General features: G+C 42.5%; 2 protein-coding genes across 5 annotated transcripts; one reads left to right on the top strand and one right to left on the bottom strand.

Annotated features, from left to right (window-relative positions):
- Positions 1-369: 369 nt before the first annotated feature.
- LOC105934626 (eukaryotic translation initiation factor 5A-1) lies at positions 370-9,314 on the bottom strand. Of its 3 annotated transcripts, none has more exons than XM_036146433.1 (6): positions 8,976-9,314; positions 5,719-5,888; positions 3,234-3,338; positions 2,826-2,957; positions 2,669-2,741; positions 370-1,009 (listed from the first exon to the last, which is right to left on the bottom strand). In XM_036146433.1, the coding sequence occupies exons 2-5, from the start codon at positions 5,884-5,886 to the stop codon at positions 2,679-2,681; spliced, it is 468 nt and encodes a 155-aa protein (XP_036002326.1). In that variant the 5' UTR covers positions 5,887-5,888; positions 8,976-9,314; the 3' UTR covers positions 370-1,009; positions 2,669-2,678. The 3 variants fall into 3 exon arrangements, with proteins under 3 accessions (XP_036002326.1, XP_036002324.1, XP_036002325.1); XM_036146431.1 differs by having other exon boundaries at positions 5,719-5,891; positions 8,976-9,313; XM_036146432.1 differs by having other exon boundaries at positions 370-610; positions 5,719-5,891; positions 8,976-9,313.
- A 4,985-nt stretch (positions 9,315-14,299) lies between these two features.
- Positions 14,300-19,644, top strand: LOC105934648 (Y-box-binding protein 2-B). 2 transcript variants are annotated; one of them, XM_021322681.2, is made up of 9 exons: positions 14,300-14,536; positions 15,293-15,356; positions 15,428-15,461; positions 15,517-15,621; positions 15,706-15,948; positions 16,024-16,118; positions 16,195-16,411; positions 18,445-18,576; positions 18,647-19,644. In XM_021322681.2, exons 1-9 carry the CDS (start codon positions 14,458-14,460, stop codon positions 18,698-18,700), a joined length of 1,023 nt encoding a protein of 340 aa, XP_021178356.2. In that variant the 5' UTR covers positions 14,300-14,457; the 3' UTR covers positions 18,701-19,644. The 2 variants fall into 2 exon arrangements, with proteins under 2 accessions (XP_021178356.2, XP_012730193.2); XM_012874739.3 differs by having other exon boundaries at positions 14,302-14,536; positions 15,532-15,621.
- Positions 19,645-20,377: the final 733 nt, after the last annotated feature.

Genomic DNA, 20,377 nt, shown 5'->3' with positions numbered 1-20,377 from the left:
GCTGAAGTCCACTTTGGTCTAAAGCCTCCTCAGACTAGCGGTCAGCTTCAGATCTAGCTGATCTGGACTATGAAGTGGACCTCCAGAGGTGGAGCCTAAACAGCCTGCTCCTTTCAAAGGAAGCTTATTCTGCTGCCGCCCTGAAACCATTTCAGTTTTAGACGGTTTTGTTGTATTAGGCCAACCTTTTCCCTCTGCTCGTAATAAACAAAGCCATTTTCAAGGCTTCAAGTGGATAAAACCAACATGACGGACACCGCTGGGCTTGGAGACGTTGTCCTAACAGAGAGAGCGGTCCTCTGCAGCGTTAACCGCCTTAAAGGCAGTTGTTTGATAGTTGCTGAATAAACAATGAAATCACACCCATCGGTTTGCATCATCTTTATTTTAATTTTATTTTATATCACTTTAGTGTTTGTGTTGACCTTATCAGAGATTCTGCACAGCTCGGACCGGGTGTACAAACACGAGAGACGAAACCAGACTGCCAGAGATCTCCCACAGGTCCTAGATCAGACTCTGGGCGCACAATAAATAACACTGGAGTCATTTCTTCAGACAGCTGCGAAGCTTTCCGCTCAACAGTCTCCTCAGTAGACACCTTTGAACACCGGCAGAAAAGAGGAAAATTAAAAAACACAGCTTTTTGTGTTCTCGTGATTCTTCGCCTCAACCGAACGATGTAGATCTGGAGATGGAGCCCTTGATCAACCAGCAAATGAAACAAAGGTGCGATCACAGCTCGTCCCTGAAGGTGGCGTAGCTACACAACATTTGCAGAGCGACTCGAAAACCTTCCTGGGACGCTCACCTGGACTCGAGACTTTGTACATTTACATAATGCATTTTCTAATGGCTTCCAGATAGTTATCCGAGCTGTCTAGTTGAACCCGAAGGAGGGACAGAAACCGAGTACGGGAAAAAGAGAGACAGAAAAGGGAGGGAGACTAGCACAGACGATGCATCAGCCCCTCCTTTTCCCCCCAGGTCCAGTGCATCTCGATTGCGTCTGAAACAGATTTAAACGGGTGGAGGAGAGAGGAAGGAAGAAGTTATGTGTTAGCTGGTGTCTCGGTCCGTCTTCTGCAGAGGAAACGCGGCACAGAACAACGGATCGAACGAGGAAAACGTGCATGAAGCTGTTCAGGCAAACGGGATCTGACAGAGACGTGGGAAGCTGGGGGGCCAGACGAGGCCCTGCAGTGCAGCCCTCAGGAAATCAATGCAACGGTGCTCCGTACACCATGAAGTCGTTCATGTTGCAGAGCGCTACACGAAAAACCACACGCATGCTTTTTAAAAGCGCTCTCATTGAGACGGATGACATGTTAACGGGGTAGGCAAATCCACATCTGCTCTCTGCTCTTCATCTGTGTGCATTGATATTACAAACGGCGCTGGTGAGGAGTGCTGCACAGTCATCATGGACATAAAGACCATCTTTATTCTGGGCTGTGATATTTAAAATCATTGTCCTACGACAATACCAAATGTTGCATCCGATCACTCCTAAGATATTGTAAGTAGAGATAATAGCTCCCAGTCAACTCATTGTCCAGCTTTAATTGGCAGGTTGCAGGTAATTTGCACCCCTTTTTAATTCTTGGACATTTTATCACTCTTGTTGGTGGGTTTCTTCACACAGAGCAGTTTTTAAATATGACCCATCTTCTTAAGACGGTTGAGGTTGCTTTACTCTCTCCAAAACTAGTTTTGATGTGTTTTGGATCATTGACCTGCAGGGATGCCCAGTTGTGTCCAAGTTTGGTAAATAATTTCCTTCCTTTCTTAATGTTGCATTCCATTTGCAGCCAGAACTGGGAAATCCCGGCTTCTGATCGGAAACATCCACTGTCACGGCCGCTACAGTCGGACTTTCCCCCTTGGAAAGTCAGAAGGAATTTTTTAAGGCCGATTGTCGGAGCCAACATGGCAGCTCCTCGCACCAACAGCAGTAAGCTGTGCTAAAACGTGTTTATTTTACAAGACACAGTTGTAACCGATGTTACATGCAGTGTCTTCAACTTGAACTAAACTAAAGTGGAACGTAAAGGCCGTTTATAAGAGGTACAACGAACAAAACAACCGCCACCGTTTTGGAATTTGTTTTTTTTTTATTTGGAAACCCCACTTTACTCCGGTTTACCCCATACCCTGGTCCCCTTTTTGTTTTCTGCACGTTCCTTAACAGTTTTGCCAGTGGTCAGATATCCAGGCACGTTTCTCTGAACCTCAGTAACGTTTAATTAAATATCAGTGATGCTTAGATGCATAATTGTGACCCTGTGTGGATTGAAGAAACTGCATTCAAACATCATTAGGAGTCCCTAATTAAGGACTTTTTGCCCATGATGAGTGCAGATAAGCTTCTAACTGGAACTATATGACTACATAGAGTATTAAATACACATAAATGCACATATTAGCAGTGTAAAACCACGTTTTAGACCCAACGGTCTGACCTTGACCCACAAACCTCGGCTACAGCTTTGGACCTTGATGACTGGAGTTGCCTTCCCCTTGCAGCGCGGCATCGGCGGGGCGCATGCCGTTGGTTTGTGGCAAACATGCACAAAACAAAAACATCATTTTGCAGATCAAGCGCTCTTCTTCAGGCAGCTTTGGGTCCGCTGCACACGAGAGAGAACGGCTGCAGCTCTGTATTTACCTGCTGTGGCTTATTTACACAAGGCTTTTATACCGACTGCAGCTTCCTCGTCCATTGCATTTAGAACGGTGATCTAAAAAAAAAAAAAGAGAGAGAGAGAGGAGGATTGGGAACGTTGGAATAAAAAGAAAGCTGCAGCCGAGGGGACGGTACCGACCAGAATCTCCTCTCCAGCTTCGTGCCTGCTTTCGATCTCTTTTCCCAGGTCTCCCTCGGGAAGCTTTAGGTCCTCTCTCACCTCCCCGCTGTCCTGGAGCAGGGAGAGGTAGCCGTCCTGGATCCCGATCAGCTGTAAAAGACAAATATTAACTCGTAATCTTTTCGTCTGTACTCAACATATTCACACACACACACACTCCCCGGGTCAACGTGTGTATGCACACGTGACCTGCCTAACATTCATCCCTAGGCTAAGTTTTCCAAGTAACTGCAAAACGCACACACCTAGTCCTGATTTCATTGTTTGCACCGGGAAAGAAGTGATGCAGTGTTTTACATGGCCATAAATATTAAGTAAAAAAGAAAGAAATTTTTTTTATTTTCCTTCTATTTTTCCCCGTCTCACCTGGTAATCCATTCTTTTGATGTTGGGGACGTCCATGTTGTGGGTGGAGGGACAAATATCTTCATACTTCTTCCCGGAGAAGATGTCGATCCCAACCAGGTGAACCTGCACAGGTACAAAACCCAAACGCAGCAGCCTTTAGAGAGGGGAGACATGTCTGATTTCTAGGAATAAAGACAGGATCTACTCACTGTAGGTTTTATTTTTTAACTACACGTCTAACGTGACTTGGGGGGGAAATCACGGATGTTTTCATGCAGGCTCGCTGATGACAAACCTTTAATGGTCATAAATATTAACGAGTGATGAGAGCGGATTCAGAGTGCACAGACACACCACCGTCTCTCTCTCTCTCTGTCTGACATGTCTTCTCTGTGGAAAGCTCTTTGTTCTGCAGTGGATCGGAAACTTTGCTCTCCGCTGGTAAAATGACGAGCAAAAAAAAAACCAAAGCGAAAAATCCCATGAAGATGCATCATATCAAAGCTTTTCCACCCTTAACGTGAGAAACATATCCCGTCCAATTCAACTGATGATAAAACTATACTGTCAACAGAAAACAAATACAAACAAATTAAAAGCTGGGTGCACGGCCTTAAACTAGCACCAGGTCTGGTTCTGGACAGGGTACTGATGGGGCTCAGCAATTCCCTTCGCTTAGCTAAATGTGTTCAGAACCACAGGACCCTTAGAGCTATAATAGGTACCTATCAGATGCCTGCTTTAGAACATTTGTTTCCATTTTTTTCTTAAACTATTTTAGTTTCGTTTTTAGGCGAGCCAAGGCAAATTTATTTGCATAGCACAATTCAGTACAGAGACAATGCAAAGTGCTTTTAGGTTGAATAAGTTGTCTGCAATGGGACATTCAGACTTTATGCACCTTATTGACAAATAAATGATTTAATAATAATAAGAATATTCCTTACCCCGATAGTGTTATTCTTTGTGGAAACCTTATTGCATGAGGACACCAAAAAAAAAAAAGAAAACTGCTAAAGCTAGCATTTTCTAAATGAACTACACATTATAAGATACTCCTCAGTTCTTAAGCATTTTTTGGTTGCAGAGCCCTGAACTAAACCTGACATTTCTTCTGATGAAGCCAACTTTGTTCGTGAAGTGTTCATTATTTAGTCCGCCGCGTCATAAACCCCCAGTTCCATCTTAAGACAATAACTCCAGAGCATGATGCTGCCACCTCCGTGCTTCACTGTCTTCTGCTGGTAAGGCTCAGGGTCTTTTTTTTTTTTTTTTTTTTGGTGCCTAACAAATCCAGACTCTGAGACTGTAGCCCAAACATTTGTGTTTGGTTTGTTTTAAATGTCCTCCCACACTGCAAAAACTGAACTAAAAATAAGTTAAATTTTCCTGAAATTAGTGTATTTCTTCTTGATTTTAGCAGGTAAATAACATGATGTGCCAATGGAATGAGTATTTTGAGCCCTAAAATGAGATAACTAGATATTCTGCCCTCTAAATAAGATGATGGAGATGAATTGTTCCTATTTTAAGTGCAAAAATCTTTTTCCGTTGGCAAATCATCTTGTTTACCTGCTCAAATCAAGGACAAATACACTCATCTCAAGAAAATTTGTCTTATTTTTAGTTCTGTTTTTGCAGTGCACAAAAACTTACAAAGATGGATGTTTTTGTAATATTGCTATTAAGTTCTTAATGACCGGCGTGACTGTGGATTTTTTACATCCAGATTTACATCGTGCAGTGGATTTTTTTTTTTCTGACTCATGCCTTTATATGATGAGACCATTTTGACTCTTTGTGACCTCTCTGCAAACTCTAGCTGTAGCGAAACGATGCAAATGTCTAGAGAATCTACAGGTAACTAGATTCACTTCTACCGGAAGCAGGTGGGAACCCAAGAAGACTGAATGCAGAAACCAAGTCTAAAAGCCACCTTAAAAGAAACTTAAAGGATCTGCTCATTCATGTAACTCGCTCTTTTCATGGCAGATCTGTTTGTTTTTCAGCTACACTGTGCAGGAAAAAGCGTCACATTAAAAGGTGGAAAACATCTTGAATTGATATCTTGAATTTAACAGGGATGCGTAAACCTTTTTAAATCTGTGTTTTACTTCATCTACTCCACAGTAGTAAAGAACTGTCTCCGCTTCAATTACGTTTATCTGACGGTGCACTGCAAAAACAGAACTAAAAATAAGTCAAATTTTCTTGAAACTATTGTATTTGTCCTTGATTTCAGTAGGTAAATAAGATTATCTGCGAATGGAAAGAGTAATGTTAACCCTAAATTAATATAATTAGATATACTGCACTTGAAATAAGTTGATGGAGACGAGTTCTTCCTATTTTAAGTGCAAAAATCTTATTCCATTGGCAAATAATCCTACTCAAATAAAGTAGTAATACACTAATTTCAGGAACATTTTTACTTATTTTAGTTCTGTTTTTGCAGTGTGACGGTTTCCTTGATCCTGCATCCGTTTCGGTGTGTCTTCCTCACCTTGGCGTGGCCGTGCTTGCCGGTCTTGGAGGTGGACATCTCTACGATCTTGCAGGGTCGACCTTTGAGCACCACGAAGCCGTTTTTGCGCAGTGCAGAGCACTGCATGGGGTAGGTGACGGACGCCCCGGCATCTCCGGTCTGGAAGTCCAGCTCTGCATCTGCCATGGCTGCTGCAGGGCAAAAACACACAGGAGACATGCGTTTCTACTCTGTTTTCTCCTTCCAGACATAGTATATTTAAGTTACGGTTATGTAACAAGATAGTCTCTACTAAATCTCCTGCTAACTTGTTTCCTTTTTGCAGCCTGTTAATCCTGCAGCTCCTTCCACCGCACGGTGGAGGTGCAGGGCCACAGCTTCCTCGTGCAAAAGCCACACCGAGGATCTGTTTCACACCTTTCAAATTTAGTCATGTAGCATTACAATGAAAGGACGGAGGAGGGAGGGGCGGATTGGTGCTTTTACCTGAATCGATCAAAGCCGTAAATGAAGCAGCTAGTAACTCGGATAAAAATAAAAACTCTGCACATTTGTATGTAAAAGCAGCAGCTGATAAAATTGTTGCCACATGGTTGTTTTTGACCCGTCTCCAGGTCCAGAATATACTAACATCTCAGTCCAACTTCATCCCCAGATATTAACGGTCAAACTACAGGAGGAAACACGGCCAGAAGCTGGTCAATAAGGGGCATGAATCACCGTATTAACTGCATTATTCAGACGAACCAGGCGTGGACTGAACCTTTTTGTGCTTTTTTAAGTGGGTGATAGAGGCCTTAGGGCAAGGTTGCCAAACTTTTCGGCCTGAGACCCCAAAATAACGGGAGAAACTATGAGAATAAAGTCATAATATTAATAATGTATCTTTATAAGAGTTAAAATGAGGAATTTTGAGCCTCTTGTAAAGTATTATCTGGTATCAGTGTCACAAATAAGAAAATAGTGAATCTTTTTAGCACATCAGCAACAAAACATCTCGTGACCCCTCGGGGGGTCCCGACCTCTACTTTGAGAACCGCTGCCTTAGAGAACATCCACCACTGCAAAATTCAATCTCTCAGCCACTTAATTCAACCAGTTTACACCATGACGAGGATTATATAGAAGTAAAAGAAAATATGCGAAACAAGAGACTCTTTTGATTCAAGCCATTTCTGAGGCCTTGGACAGCGAGCGGCTGTTACCTTCACAGAATGAATGATTTCTCTTGTTTTCTGGCGTTTACATGTACCTTTCACCACATGATCAGTGGCTACACTACTTAGCTGGTGTGTGTGTCATGGGCTTATCGCTACAGCGCCCGTAAGTGATAAACAGCCAGGAAAACAGTTTGATGTTAACACACCAGAATCTCTGGCAGACAAAAGGAGTGTCAGGGGTAGTGAGATGATCGTCAACCAGAGCAGCCTGAAAGCCGTGGATCAGCAGCCGTGTACTAAGGCTACGTTCACACTGCAGGCCCTGATGCTCAATTCCGATTTTTTTTGTGAAATCAGATTTTTTTGCGTGTCCGTTCACATTTCCAAATATATGCGACTTGTATGTGATCTCCTGTGAGAACTGCATTCATACGCCTAAGTGTCCCGCATGCGCAGTAGAAGATGCGATGACGTCATACGTAGCAAGCGTGCTCATTGTTTGTGGAAGTAAACACGGATCGTAATGCTGCAGCGTATTTTGCGTTCTTTACGTTATTCTCCAACCAGACCCAGCACTTTACCAACGCAATCTTTTTAAAAAGATCGAAAAGGAAGAGAGACAAATTTTAGCGGCGTGAGCGGCTTTACTGATACGGACTTCATTCATAATTTTCAAATGACAAAGGAAACCTTTATGTGCATCTGAACGGATCTCTTTAGCGCTCTCACGTAAAAACACACATCTTCGGCGGCCAGAGCAGCGAGTAAACGCGTTGCCGTGCGGCTGCATTGACTTGCAACAGGTGTTTATTACCGCACAATAGCCAACCTCTTTTTTTTTTAGTCAACCTCTTTGGCATAGCCAGGTCCACCATTAGTGACGTTTCTCAAGTATCAATGACATACAGGTCGGATTAATGCGACGCGGCCGTACAGACACAGGTCGCATTTAAAAAAATCAGATATGTATCGGATTCAGGACCACATATCCAAGTGGCCTGGGTCGCATTTGAAAAAATCCGATCTGTGTTGTTCAGACTGTCATGAAAAGATCAGATACAGGTCGCATATGGGCAAAAAAATCAGAACTGGGTCACTTCAGGCTGCAGTGTGAACGTAGCCCTAGGCTTACTGGATCTGCTGCTGTGCGTGTCCAGCTGCAAACCGAGAAAAAACAGTAAAATGTTAGCTAATTATGGAAGTACCATGCATCCGGTCTCTCTGTCTATGTAATAGCCGGGATGTCCCGTATTTTGAGCCAAACTGAAGTCTCCGGCGTTTTCACTGGAACCTGCAGTTTGTATTGACAAACACTACATGGCCCTCTGCGTCTAACTTACCCTGACCTAAATAAGGAAGTCAAGTCGAAGTGACAGACGAAGATGTGGAGGTTGTTTTGGATCACGATGTCGCATGGACACACATTGGAATCGCTTTGTGAAGGTCATCTTGCCTCTTTGATCAGTACTTTGGGTGTCTTGACTCCATGGCTGCATAATTAAAAAAAAACACGGGGGGGCCCTCTCTGTATTTGGACCATTTAGATGGTGTAATGCATTGTGGGTAGTGTGATGTTGACATGTTTGGCACATTTTTTTTAATTTTTTTTTTTGAAATGTTGCTGTTGAACCATGCTATTTATCCCACAACCCCTTCAACTCAGTCTCTACTCATGGCCCTCATACAATCTTGTACCGGCCCTGGTTCGTTTCTCATTTAGAAACGGAGCTGGACCCGCCCACATGGGAAACGACACCTGCTATTGATGTTTGCGGTTTTTAAAAGCAAGCCTCTTTGAGCACTGTGCATAGGGGAGTTGGCTGGGGCCTCCAGGGGGGGGACCGTCATGCTCGGTCCGCGCACCCAGGCCAAAGGCCCTCCCCGGCGGCATGGATGGAGAGGCAGTCACAGCCAGTCCACAAATGGGACCAACTCTAACATACCCAGCGAATGTTTTTTTTTTATCCTTTATTCTTCCAATCTCGTCTCACGTAGCAGATTATCTACAATGGGGATAAGAGCTTCTCCAGCCTGCGCCGTGCAGAGGATCAGCCAGGCTGCCCAGCCAGGGCGCAAACACGCCCCTCTTCCTGGACACGGAGGACTCAGACTCACCCTGCGGATAAAAGCGCTCCTCCGCTGGGGTCCCTGTGTCCGGCGCCGGGCTCCTCCGCGGCTCCTGCAGCGATATGTCGCTCCCACCTTTTTTCTTATTTTTTTATTATTAGTTGGCCTCTAGCTGGTGAGTTTTAATTACTATTATTATTCCTCACTCATTCCAGTCCTTTCCGCTTCCAGAAGGCATCCACACGGCTGTTTCCCTCCAGCAGATGTGGGCGCCCACTGCAGGCAGCCCCCGGCCCGAAAAGGATCCGAACCCCCAACCGAACGGTGCTCTGCCTGCTCTCCGCCTGCCGCTGTCATCCAGCTCCCCGCCTCCGCCGCCGCTCGGGTCCACCGACATCCACGCCATCCACTTCCGGTCGGCCCTGCCGCAACAAACCTCACTGCTGCTGTTGTGTCGTTTGGGTTCTGTGTTTGTAGGAAGGAAAAAAGAGACGAGCGAGACCGAAAATGTGTTTTGGTTTAACTTAAAATGTTCCATAAAAAAATGGGGTTTAATGGGTCAGTGAAAGTCTGACTGAGTTTATTTTTAAGGTTAGGGGGAATTTGGCTGTGCAGTAGTTGACGGTCGTAATTTCAGATGGCATGATTTTGTCTGTTTTGTGTCATCGTTCTGTCTTTGTATCAAGTTAAATCATCTCATTGCCCCTTGTTGGAAGAAAACTCTGCCAACAGGTCCTCAAAGAGAACCAGGAAAATAATAACTGATTATTAAACTTTCATCCTTTCAGCACACACTGTAGTGCACAATGTGGACTACTCAGATATGACCTTTTTACACACATTTAATTACATTTCAGTATGCCTGTTCCATGATTTTAGACTCTGGTCCAATTTTATATTATTACTATTATATATATATTTATATACATATAATGCCCTAAGACCTTTTTAAGACCTTAGTGATTTGAAGAGAGCTACAAACAAATAAACTTAGTAATATTAATACCGTAGCATCTGATTTCTCTTTCTTTTTTTTCTTCAAATAAGTCGTTTCTTTTTCTCTGGCTCTGCGTCCATGACGTCTCTTCTTTAATCTTTAATTTAACAGGGATTTGGGTCCAAATTTAGGTAAAAATTTACCTTCAGATGCATCCCTCACCTCAGGCTTGCAAACTACTCTGCTGTTAGTATGATTAGGCCTACATATTATGACAAGGTGACAGAAATGCTTTTTAAGCAGCACAGCAGCCAAATCAGGAAATAAAATAATAATAATAATTTGTTGTCTTGAAAACAAAAGCAGTCCAACGTTAGGAGATCAATCACTGTTTTTATAAGAAATCATATTTCCAGATGGTAAGAGTAATTAGGATGTAGGCATGGATGGATGATTAACAACTCTCCTAACAAATACGTCATTTAAGGAGAAATAAACAGGCTTATAAGTTATATAAGATTAATTTCCAAGAAGATTTGTTACCACAAATAAACATGCAGATCTCCTTACCTAGTCATCAAATCTGCTACCCGTGCTAACCTGAGCCTCTTCTCCTCCACCGTCTCTCAAAGGCATTTATTTTGAAGGCCAGGCGGCAGCTCTTCCGGTTTGCTCCTTGGCTAACAGCAGCTTGGTGCCTCTGAAGTGCCACAGAAGACCTCAATAGGTTGATGTGCATCAACACGGACCATTCATGTTTTCCCTTGTTGAACGGTTTCTGAGCAGAGACCAGGGAATCTGTGCGTCTACAAATCTGGCAAATTTTACCCACATTTTTTTAAAATCTGTTACTAGAAATGCAAATGAAGCAAGTTATTTATGCCCCTTCAGTTTCTCTGAATGTGTGTGTTGTTTGGATGCAATTAGGAGCTTTTTACAAGCTAAATGTGTCTCTTGCTATAGAGTATCTTGGTTCATGTAAAGTATGCTATCCCCACTGTCAGTTTACAGCTTTATTTAAATATATATACCTAATCCCCTCTCTAAGATGATCCCACATTATTACACCCCCACCCCACTTGGGGAGGCAGAGATAAATTTAGTGGTGTGAAATTGGACTCCAGTGACCTATGTGCTTCACTTAAAGACAACACGCCCAATAAGCTATAAAGTCCACTTGTAATCACAGGGACAGTCATGCAGGTTACTGGGATCAACAGACGTCATTCATATTTTACACAGTTTGTCTGACAATAAATAAATAAGATTGCAGTATATATTATTGTTATATGTTTTATTGCAGTTTGTTTCTCTTTGTTCAAGTGTCAAAAAGATTGGTTGGAGGGGGCACGGAAACCTTCTTTTAAATCACAGGGGGGCCCACCAAGAAAAGTTTGGGAACCACCAAGGAATCAAAGGACAGATGAAAAACACAATCGTTTTCATCTATTCATCTGGAAAGGCGCCATTTCTAAGGCTTTAGCAATCTCACAAACAACAGTGAGAGACATTATTGACAAATCAAGAAAACAAGAGTGGTGGACATCCCCCAGATTTGGTTGGTTTCGCAGAAGCACACACTGATCCAGGAATCATTTCTATGTTATATGGTAATGGACAAATTATCTGTCTCCCCTGGATGATGTCACAGCTAACAAAACACCAGACCAGTTATACCTACTATGAAGAAAAAAATTACAGAGAACAAAAAGTTAAAAGCTGAAATAACAACAAACAATGCAAATTGGAGAACAGTAGGAGAACTCAGCAGAGTGAGGAAAATAGACCCTGATGTTTCCTTCAGCAGCCTAAGCCTATAGCAGCATAACTATAGAGATAGCTCAAGACACTCTAACTATAAGCTTAGTCAAAAAGGAAAATCATCTTAAAAGTAGACAGGGTGTCTGCCTCACGGACCAAAACTGGGAGTTGGTTCCACAGGACAGGCCAATTTAATGCCACCCAGATTAAGTGATTGACTAAGATGTTTATTTTTTTAGGACTATGGTGCAAAGTCTTGTCAGAATTTAAAAGCAGGAAATTTAAAGTCATCCAGGTTTTGATGTCATCAAGACATGACTGCAGTCGAAGTAATTGATTGGATTCATCAGGATTTATGGATAGATATAGCTGAGTGTCATCAGCATAACAGTTGAAATTAATCCCATGCTGTCTGATAATTTTGCCAATCGGAAGCATATATGTAGTAAAGAGAATTGGTCCGAGGACTGAACCCTGTGGTACTCCACAGGTGACCCTAGAGTTTAAGGAAGATTTATTAATAACATGAACAAACTGGAATCTGTCCGACAGATAAGATTTAAACCAGCCTAATGCTTTCCCCTTAACCCCTACAGTATGCTCAAGTCTTTGTAGGAGAATATTGTGATCAAACGCAGCACTGTGATCTAACAGGACAAGTATAGACACAAGTCCATTATCTGAGGCCATGAGAATATCATTGGTGACCTTCACCAGAGCTGTTTCAGTGCTATGATGAGCTCTGAAACCTGACTGAAACTCCTCAAGTAGGTCATTACTTTGTAAGTATTCACATAGTTGATTAGCAACTACTTTCTCAAGAATTTTAGATAAGAAAAGAAGATTAGATATAGGTCTGTAATTTACTAACTCGTCGTGATCAAGAGATGGTTTCTTAAGTAAAGGTTTAATAACAGCTACTTTAAAAACCTGTGGTACATATCCATTTACTAAGGATAGATTAATCATGTCTAAAATAGGACCACTGATCAAAGGGAATACCTCCTTAAACAACTTGGTTGAGATTGGGTCTAACATACAGGTAGAAGGTTTAGATGAAGCTAAAATTTTAGATGTCTCAGAAAGCTCTACTGCTTCTAAACAGTTCAGACACTGCGCAGGTTCTAAAGATTCCTCCAACGCTGCCTCACTTACTGAGGATGAGGTAATCATGTTTCACTCATGCTTCACTTTCTTTGTAAAATCTCATATAAAGAACCACTTTATTCATAATTTTATAAGTGTATTTTAAAAGTATTCTGACTTTATTCTAATAATCCCCCTCTCCCCCCAACAAAAGAAAAAAGCTGCCAAAAGGGGGTCACCAGTCTGTGGCACTGTAATTTTGGGGGTGGCAGTCTGAAAAGTGAAAAATTTATGAAACATACACCTGATTTTTATGTGTCTCACACCAACAACATAAGCAGCTAACATGGGAATCATAATCATTACGGTGCAATTCAGGTTCACTTCCCTTTGGTGAGATTTAATTCAACTGTGGTATGTTTCATTTTGTCCTGTTTAATTAAATTTAATTCAGTTCAATTCAATTCAGTACAATTTAACCCAGGGGAGTTAATTTAGGGAATTCAACTTCAACTCAGAAGAGTTCACTTTGAGGTTACTGCAGTCCATTTCTATTTAGTTTATTTCTCTTCCATTTAATTCAGGTCCGTTTAATTTACTTAAGTTATTCTCTATTCAATCTGAATTCAAATTCCATTTAGTTCATTCCCATTTTGTTCAGCTCAGTTTGAGTCCCAGTGAGTCTAGTTCATTTTAGGTCAATTCGGTCTCAGTTTTATTTGTTTAGTTCTTGCCGGTTTAGATCGATAATACATTTAAATTCGCTTTGGCTCATTTTAATCAAACCCTGTTCAGTGTTTAGTTAAATTCAGCAGAATTACGTCTGACTCTTGTAATTTCAATTTAGTTTAGTTCATTTGTTTGTTTCAAAAGTATCAGAACAACTTCTCTAAAACCTCAGACGATACCCTACAGTGTTACACATATTTTTCAAGTGATCCGACTGAATCCATTCATGCATTCAGCCATGGTCAACTAGTCATATTTGATGAATTGGAATATGAGTGCCAATAAAAAATGACTTTTGAAAATGAAAACCCTTTAAGCAGGTATTACACATTCTTTTCAATAAAACCCACACTTCTGTATTAAAAGTGTACTTTTTAAACTGATTTTATCATATTTTCATTATATATAAGCAAAACAAATCTTTATTAACAGAAACAAAGGCTTTAAAACTTCCCTCTGTGAGTAATTATTCTATTAACGTGTTTGCCTTAGTTAATTGGGTTACTGAAATAAATTGGCTTTTTGATAATATTGTAATTTATTGAACATTAATGTATATAATAAAAAAAACATTACATATATTTAAACTAAGAGCTACAAAATTATACAAAACAGGAGGTTTATTATACGGCGCCTTGTAACAAGCTGACTTTGCAGGTAGGATTGAAATTGAACAGCACGATGCTTTTCTAAAAACGTGATGTCTTTTCACGTCCAGAGAGCCACCACTTCCGGCGTCAGAAATCAGCTCCTCTCGCTCCTACCTGTTCGCCACCTGTCACCGCTTCCCTCTCAATTGCCGACTTCTCGCAGCCAATCGGTGTCCAGCTCGCGCTCTCGCGAAACCAATGAGGGCGCGGCTTCCGTGCGGCAACGCGAGGCGGCGTCGGGATAAAACCTTAACGAAGCGGGCGGAAAAGTTTGGAGAAGAGCAGGGGACCCGCGGAAGGTAAGGGGGTGCGAGAGGAGCGAGACCAGAAGGCGCAGCAGTCCCCCACCCAGACAGCAGGAGCGAGCATGACTGACGCCGAGGCGCAGAGCGCGCCACCGCCGGACGCGGTGGAAGACAAACCCCAGCCGGAGAGGAAAGTCATAGGTGGGTGCAGAGAGGGTGACAGAGCCTCAAACCTGTCCGGTTGGTTGTCTTATTTTTTTTTTGTAGCGAGAGTTGCACATGTTAACCTCGGTTCTTTATACTTGTGCTCTTCCATCGTCGCGCGCGCCGTGTCGCAATCATTTGACACGTGAAAGTTGTGTGGATGGTTAGGCAATCACAGCTGGAAGGCGAGGACTCCCAGCAAACAATAAATCATTATGGCTGCGTTTACATCCAATAGTCTTACTGTATAAATGTGGGGTGCAATTAAGCGGACAAGTAAAGAAGAAATGGCTTATTTAATTCATTTGAATAGACATTTATTTATTTATTTTTGGTGAATGACAAATGAGTTGTACTACTTGTCTGACACTGTGAGCACATGACCCAGTTTCTTCTCTTATCAGAAGTGAACTCCTCAAAGCTGCAAACAATTTCCCCAAGTAACACATGAACCAATTAAATTGCATCATTTGGAGCAGAAATCATTTGGAACAGAAACTTCTTGCTGAGAGAAGCTGGAATCGTCATTTTGCTGAATCGTTACGTTTTTGCCTTTTGGTTGCTTTGTCACGATGCTCCCTCTCGCTCGTGACCCAGAGCAGACCCGGTTTCAAAGTCTGACCGTTAATGATTGATGTTGAGAACAAGATAACCGCATGGTTTATGTAAAATGGCCTTTATGCTATTGTCTTGTGTTCGGGAAGGAAAAAAAAAAACCTGTAAAACCTCTTAAATCTCGTGCTTCTGTTACAGCCACGGCGGTTCAAGGCACAGTGAAATGGTTTAACGTCCGCAACGGCTATGGCTTCATTAACAGGTACCAGTTCATGCACTTTACTGGCTCAAGAGCCGCACCTGCCATAGCTGCTAAACTCTCCCTTCTTGCAGGAATGACACTAAAGAAGACGTCTTTGTTCATCAGGTAAGATCAGCTTTTAGTTCGTCATCATGGTTCAGTTCCACCGTTCCTTTGACAGCGTTGTCTTTCCCAGACCGCCATCAAGAAGAACAACCCTAGAAAGTTTCTCCGCAGCGTCGGAGACGGGGAAGTTGTGGAGTTTGACGTGATCGAAGCGGCCAAGGTGAGAACGACGGGACGTTTGGGGGGTTATCGTAGCAACGGGAAGGTCTAGCCTGTTCAAGAACTGGTTCACCGTCTCCACCAGGGCTCGGAGGCGGCAAACGTTACGGGTCCGGGCGGCGTTCCGGTGAAGGGAAGCCGCTACGCCCCCAACAAACGGCGTTTCCGTCGGCGGTTCTTCCCCCGCAGCCCCCGTCCCATAGACCCGAGCAAACCGGCCGACGACCAAGCTCCTGCACCTGAGGGAGAGCAAACGGAGGAGACGGGGGCGCCGAGGCCTCCACCTCGGAGACGCAGGCCACGCAGACCACGACAGGATGCCCAAAACGTACGCGTAAGCAGACTGAGGAACATTTCCTTGACCTTCACTTTTTTTTCATGAAGGAAATTTTGGCGTTAATAGGGGGAGGTTGGAGAGGAGAAAGATGGCGCGCCTGAAGGTGACCAGGCACAGCAGCAGAGACCACAAAGGCAAAGGGTCTGGAGACCCTATCGCAGGTAACGCTGTTGCTTGATAAAACGTTAAAACATTTTAACACTTTCTTTTTTTAATAACACTCTCCAATAAACCCAGGCCCTTCCGCCCTCGCCCACCTCCGGATCCGTCCATGACTGACCAGAAACCTCCTGCCCCAGAAGAAGGCAAGGAGGAGCAGACGGAGGTAAAACCATCAGAGTCCCCTGAGAGTGCCCAGACAAACGGTGAGGCGGCGGCAGAAGGCCAAGGCCAGAAACAACGCCGGACACCCAGACGGCGCAGGCAAAGGCTCTCTGAGTCATCAACATCAAAAGCAAGTTTCTAAACTAAGAATCAAGTGGTCGGTCATCATTTTACCTGCATTGGTGCTTTCCTTAAGTCTGGTTTAGGATGCCTGTCTGTGCTAGTTGGTAACTGTGTTCCCTTCCAATGATCAGGTGTCACAAATGCCTCTAGCATTTCTTTGGCTACATTCATGCTGCAGGTCTTGATGCTTGACTCCAGATCTTTTAATTTGTGCTAAAATCAGATTATTATATTCTTTCTATTTATTTTTTTGAGGAGGTTGCATTTGATAGAGGATACCGCTATCAAATGCACCTGCCATCATACTGCTGGCTCAACACCCCAAAGTGACCCACAAGCACAGATGACCAGTGATGGGAATAACTGCATTGAAATGAACGCCGCTACGTTTTTCAGTAACGAGTAAACTAATTACTTTGACTGTCACTATAACGACGTTATCATTGCCGACACCCCGTTACTGCACGTTACTCAAGTCGCACAATTAACTTTTTTTTTTTTTTTTTTTTTTTCCACTTCATGATAGGACTCGTGCGCATGTTGTCATGAGAAGGGAGGATGAGATAACCTCAGCTATTATTGGCTGATGTTATAGTAAGATTACATCTTCAGCCAATCAGAGAAATTGGTTAGGTGGGTGTTTCCACATTCACAGTGGTGGGTGTTTAGTGCTATAGACATGATATAAGAGTAGACCCCGCATTGACTGTCGCGGCGCAAGAATTACAGCCGCCATCTTGGGGCGGTCGACCTGCTACCCTAACCTGCTGATTCAAGCTGAACACACTAATGATACCTCAGAGCTGTGCGGCGTATTTTTGTTTACATCGACTATTGACGTCAGGGCTCGAGGGATAACTTTTCACAAGTAAGATTAAAAGATTGTTTATATTAGAATGTGCTTTTTCTAATATTTGAGAGATACAGGTCTACATGTCCAAGTTCTTGTGACTTAGTCTCTCCAAAATTGCATCTACTGTGTGAAGGTATCAGAGCTTTAGACATTGGTTTATGGCCTGGCTCTTGGACCATAACAAATCAAAGGGAAGCCCTGCATGGGATAACTTAAAATGGGATTTGTTTAATAAAAATCATAACTGGTTGGATAGGAGGGAAAGAGAGATGTAGGTGGCAGAGAGAGGGAGAGAAAGAATGAGCTGAGCTCCTCTGAGCTGCTCCCAGCTGGGGTTGATCATCTGGTGCTTGCGCTGTCAGGTGAGGAAGCTTGGTGACGTAGTCTGGCCAGCTGCCTCCACTTCCAATCAGCACCAATTAGAAGCTCTTCACAGGGACTCAGAGGAAAGGCCTTGGGCTGTAACTAACTAGATGGATATCTCTAGCTTATAAACAAGCTCTGAGAAGGGGGGGGGGACAAAAGTAACACAATAGTTACTTTTACTGGTAACTAGTTACGTTTATAGTGGAGTAACTCAGTTACTTTTTGGGAGAAGTAACTATAACTAATTACTTTTTCAAAGTAACATGCCCAACACTGTGGATAACAGATGTCACACACAAGGCCACTGTTTACAGAATGTAATGGCGAACGCAATGGTTTCTAGAAGTGCTCAAAGTTTTGTATTAAAAAAAACAATTCAGGGGAATAAAAACCTTATTAAAAAGCCGTTGAGCAATGGTAGCCAACAATATTAAGACCACATCATGGCAAGACGAAATGAGGTAAGAAAGCAGCCAACAATGTTTTTTTTTTTTTTTTTTTTTTTTTTAGTAGAGTGCTAACTGCTACTACTGTGTAGTGGGAGCAAGAAGAGTGATGTGAAAGATGGATAAAGTGTGACATGACTGTGCGGGCGCTTTGAAAAATATCCAATGCGTATCTGAATTGGTGGCACAAATTGTTTTGGTTTTTTTTGGGGGGGAGTGAACGTTCGGAATTGGTCCGTTCACACTGCCATGAAAAACATGGCTATGGGACGCATATGGGCAAAAAGATCATATTTGTGTCTCATTTCCCTGCCGTGTGAACGTAGCTTTTGTGATCGCTGTCTTTTAAATGAAGTCTCTTGTCATTTTATGAAGAATGAAACGGAGAAGTCTGCCTCAGAGCCCGGGACCCCTCCTCAGGACGCAAAACCAACAGAGGAAACGCCTGCACCCAAATCACCAAAGTCTTCTCCGACGACCCCTCCTCAGATGCCAAAGTCTCCAGAGGTAAAGCCTCAGAGCAGAGCTCAGTTGTTTTCATATCTTTACTGTGACACTTACATTTATTCTTCCTCAGGAGGAAGTTGCCCCAGCAGTCCAAGCACCGACAGACCAAGAGCCAGCAGAGTGATTGCTCTCAGGCTTGTACAGACCCTCACCCATCCAGGGGGGAAGGTGGGACCTGATGCCAAAAAAAGGATGAGAAACTCTGGATTTGGACAGTTTGAGATTATACCGTTTGTTCATTTTTAGGACAAGCAGGTGGCTGTGGACTGGTTTAAAGTGGAATGCCGGCATTAAAGGGATACGAGGAATTTTTATGGAGTCTTAAAAGGACATTTTTTAAGTTTGGACTTTAGTTAAAACACAGCATTTCTTTTTTTTTTTTTTTCTTAAAATGAAAACCAGGATTAAAGAACAGCCTAATCCTTGTTTCAGGATTAGAGGCATATGACGTTTGGTTCTTCACCGTTTAAATCCCTGTGCCTCCTTTGCGTTTTTCTTGTAGGTCCTGGGGGTTCGAGAGCTGGACCTTTTCACCACATGTGCACTGCTCTCCCCTCCCTTCACGCCCACGGTTGCTTTCCTTGCCATAACGCCTTCTCTCTCAACTTTGTTTATACATCACTTGTTGGCGAGGAGTCGACTGGTTAGGAAATACGCTGGGTGTGTGCAATTAAAAGTTAGAAATCTTTAAAAAAACGAAAAAAAAAAAGAATGGGGAAAGGACAATCTGCTTGGTGGCTCAGTTATTCCAACCCCTCTTAGAAGAGCTTTTTCTTTAATTGACCAGATGAGGGTAGATCGGGTATTAAGAGGAACCAGCCTTGTTTTTTATTTTATTTGGCTTTTTATTATGATTTGAGGCGTAACCCAAGCAGGTGTACAGCCTGGAGTTTAGTTGTGGAACCACCTTACTCGGTTGAAGCTTTACGCTCCTTTCAGCAGCTCCTCAGCTTTTGATGGATTGATAAACTTTATTTCTTCAGTTTTATTTGTTTTTTTTTTTTGGAGGGGATTATGTGCAATGTCAATACTTAGAATGCTAACAAATAAAATCAGTTTTGCAAATCTCATAGCCTTGTGTGTTTTTTGCCTGACTAGAATTGAATAATGCAATGTAGAGGCTCTGGTACAGTTATTTACAGCACTTTGTATTATCACAGCATAAAATTACAGGTCCACTGGGGAAACAAATCTCAATACAAATTTTCAGAAATTGATACTACATAACAAGGCACACACATGGATGCAAATTCTGTACATAAACCTGCTTGTTCTACAAAATTTCTAACGTCTAATCTAACAGAGCTTTTGCAAAAACCATACACCAGCTGGAGTGCATTCAGAGTAGAAACTTTAGACCCACATACCATGACATCAACACCCAAACATTATGTACATATAAAGTACGAAAAAAACAATGTTTTCCTGAATTGTTTTCTTTTTCCTCTGGGAAAACATCAAACTTGAGAGGGGAACACGCTTGTAGAGTCTTGTTGGGAAGCCTCACCTCTCCTATTCAAAAGGTGGTGCAGGGTTCTTAAAATAAAATAAAAAAATGCAGGAACTTAAATTGAGAATTTTCTAGACTGGATTTTCTAAAGGAAAAGGCTTAACACTTAATTTAGGTGTCTTGTATTGGATAAGCTTTCTTGTTTTGGATATCGCATGTTCTTAACCCACACAGTATTTGGTGATTCACTTGTAGGATAAAGACTCCTTCAAAAAGGACCATTTGTTTAATGTTAGCGCATTAAAAAAAACTTTAACATTCAGGCAGAACAGGACTTGTGGATCTTTAATT

This window comes from Fundulus heteroclitus, chromosome 14, assembly GCF_011125445.2.
Source record: "Fundulus heteroclitus isolate FHET01 chromosome 14, MU-UCD_Fhet_4.1, whole genome shotgun sequence".
NCBI lineage: Eukaryota > Metazoa > Chordata > Actinopteri > Cyprinodontiformes > Fundulidae > Fundulus > Fundulus heteroclitus.
The sequence above is the reverse complement of the archived record's forward strand: the minus strand, read 5'-3'. Positions and strand labels throughout refer to the sequence as shown.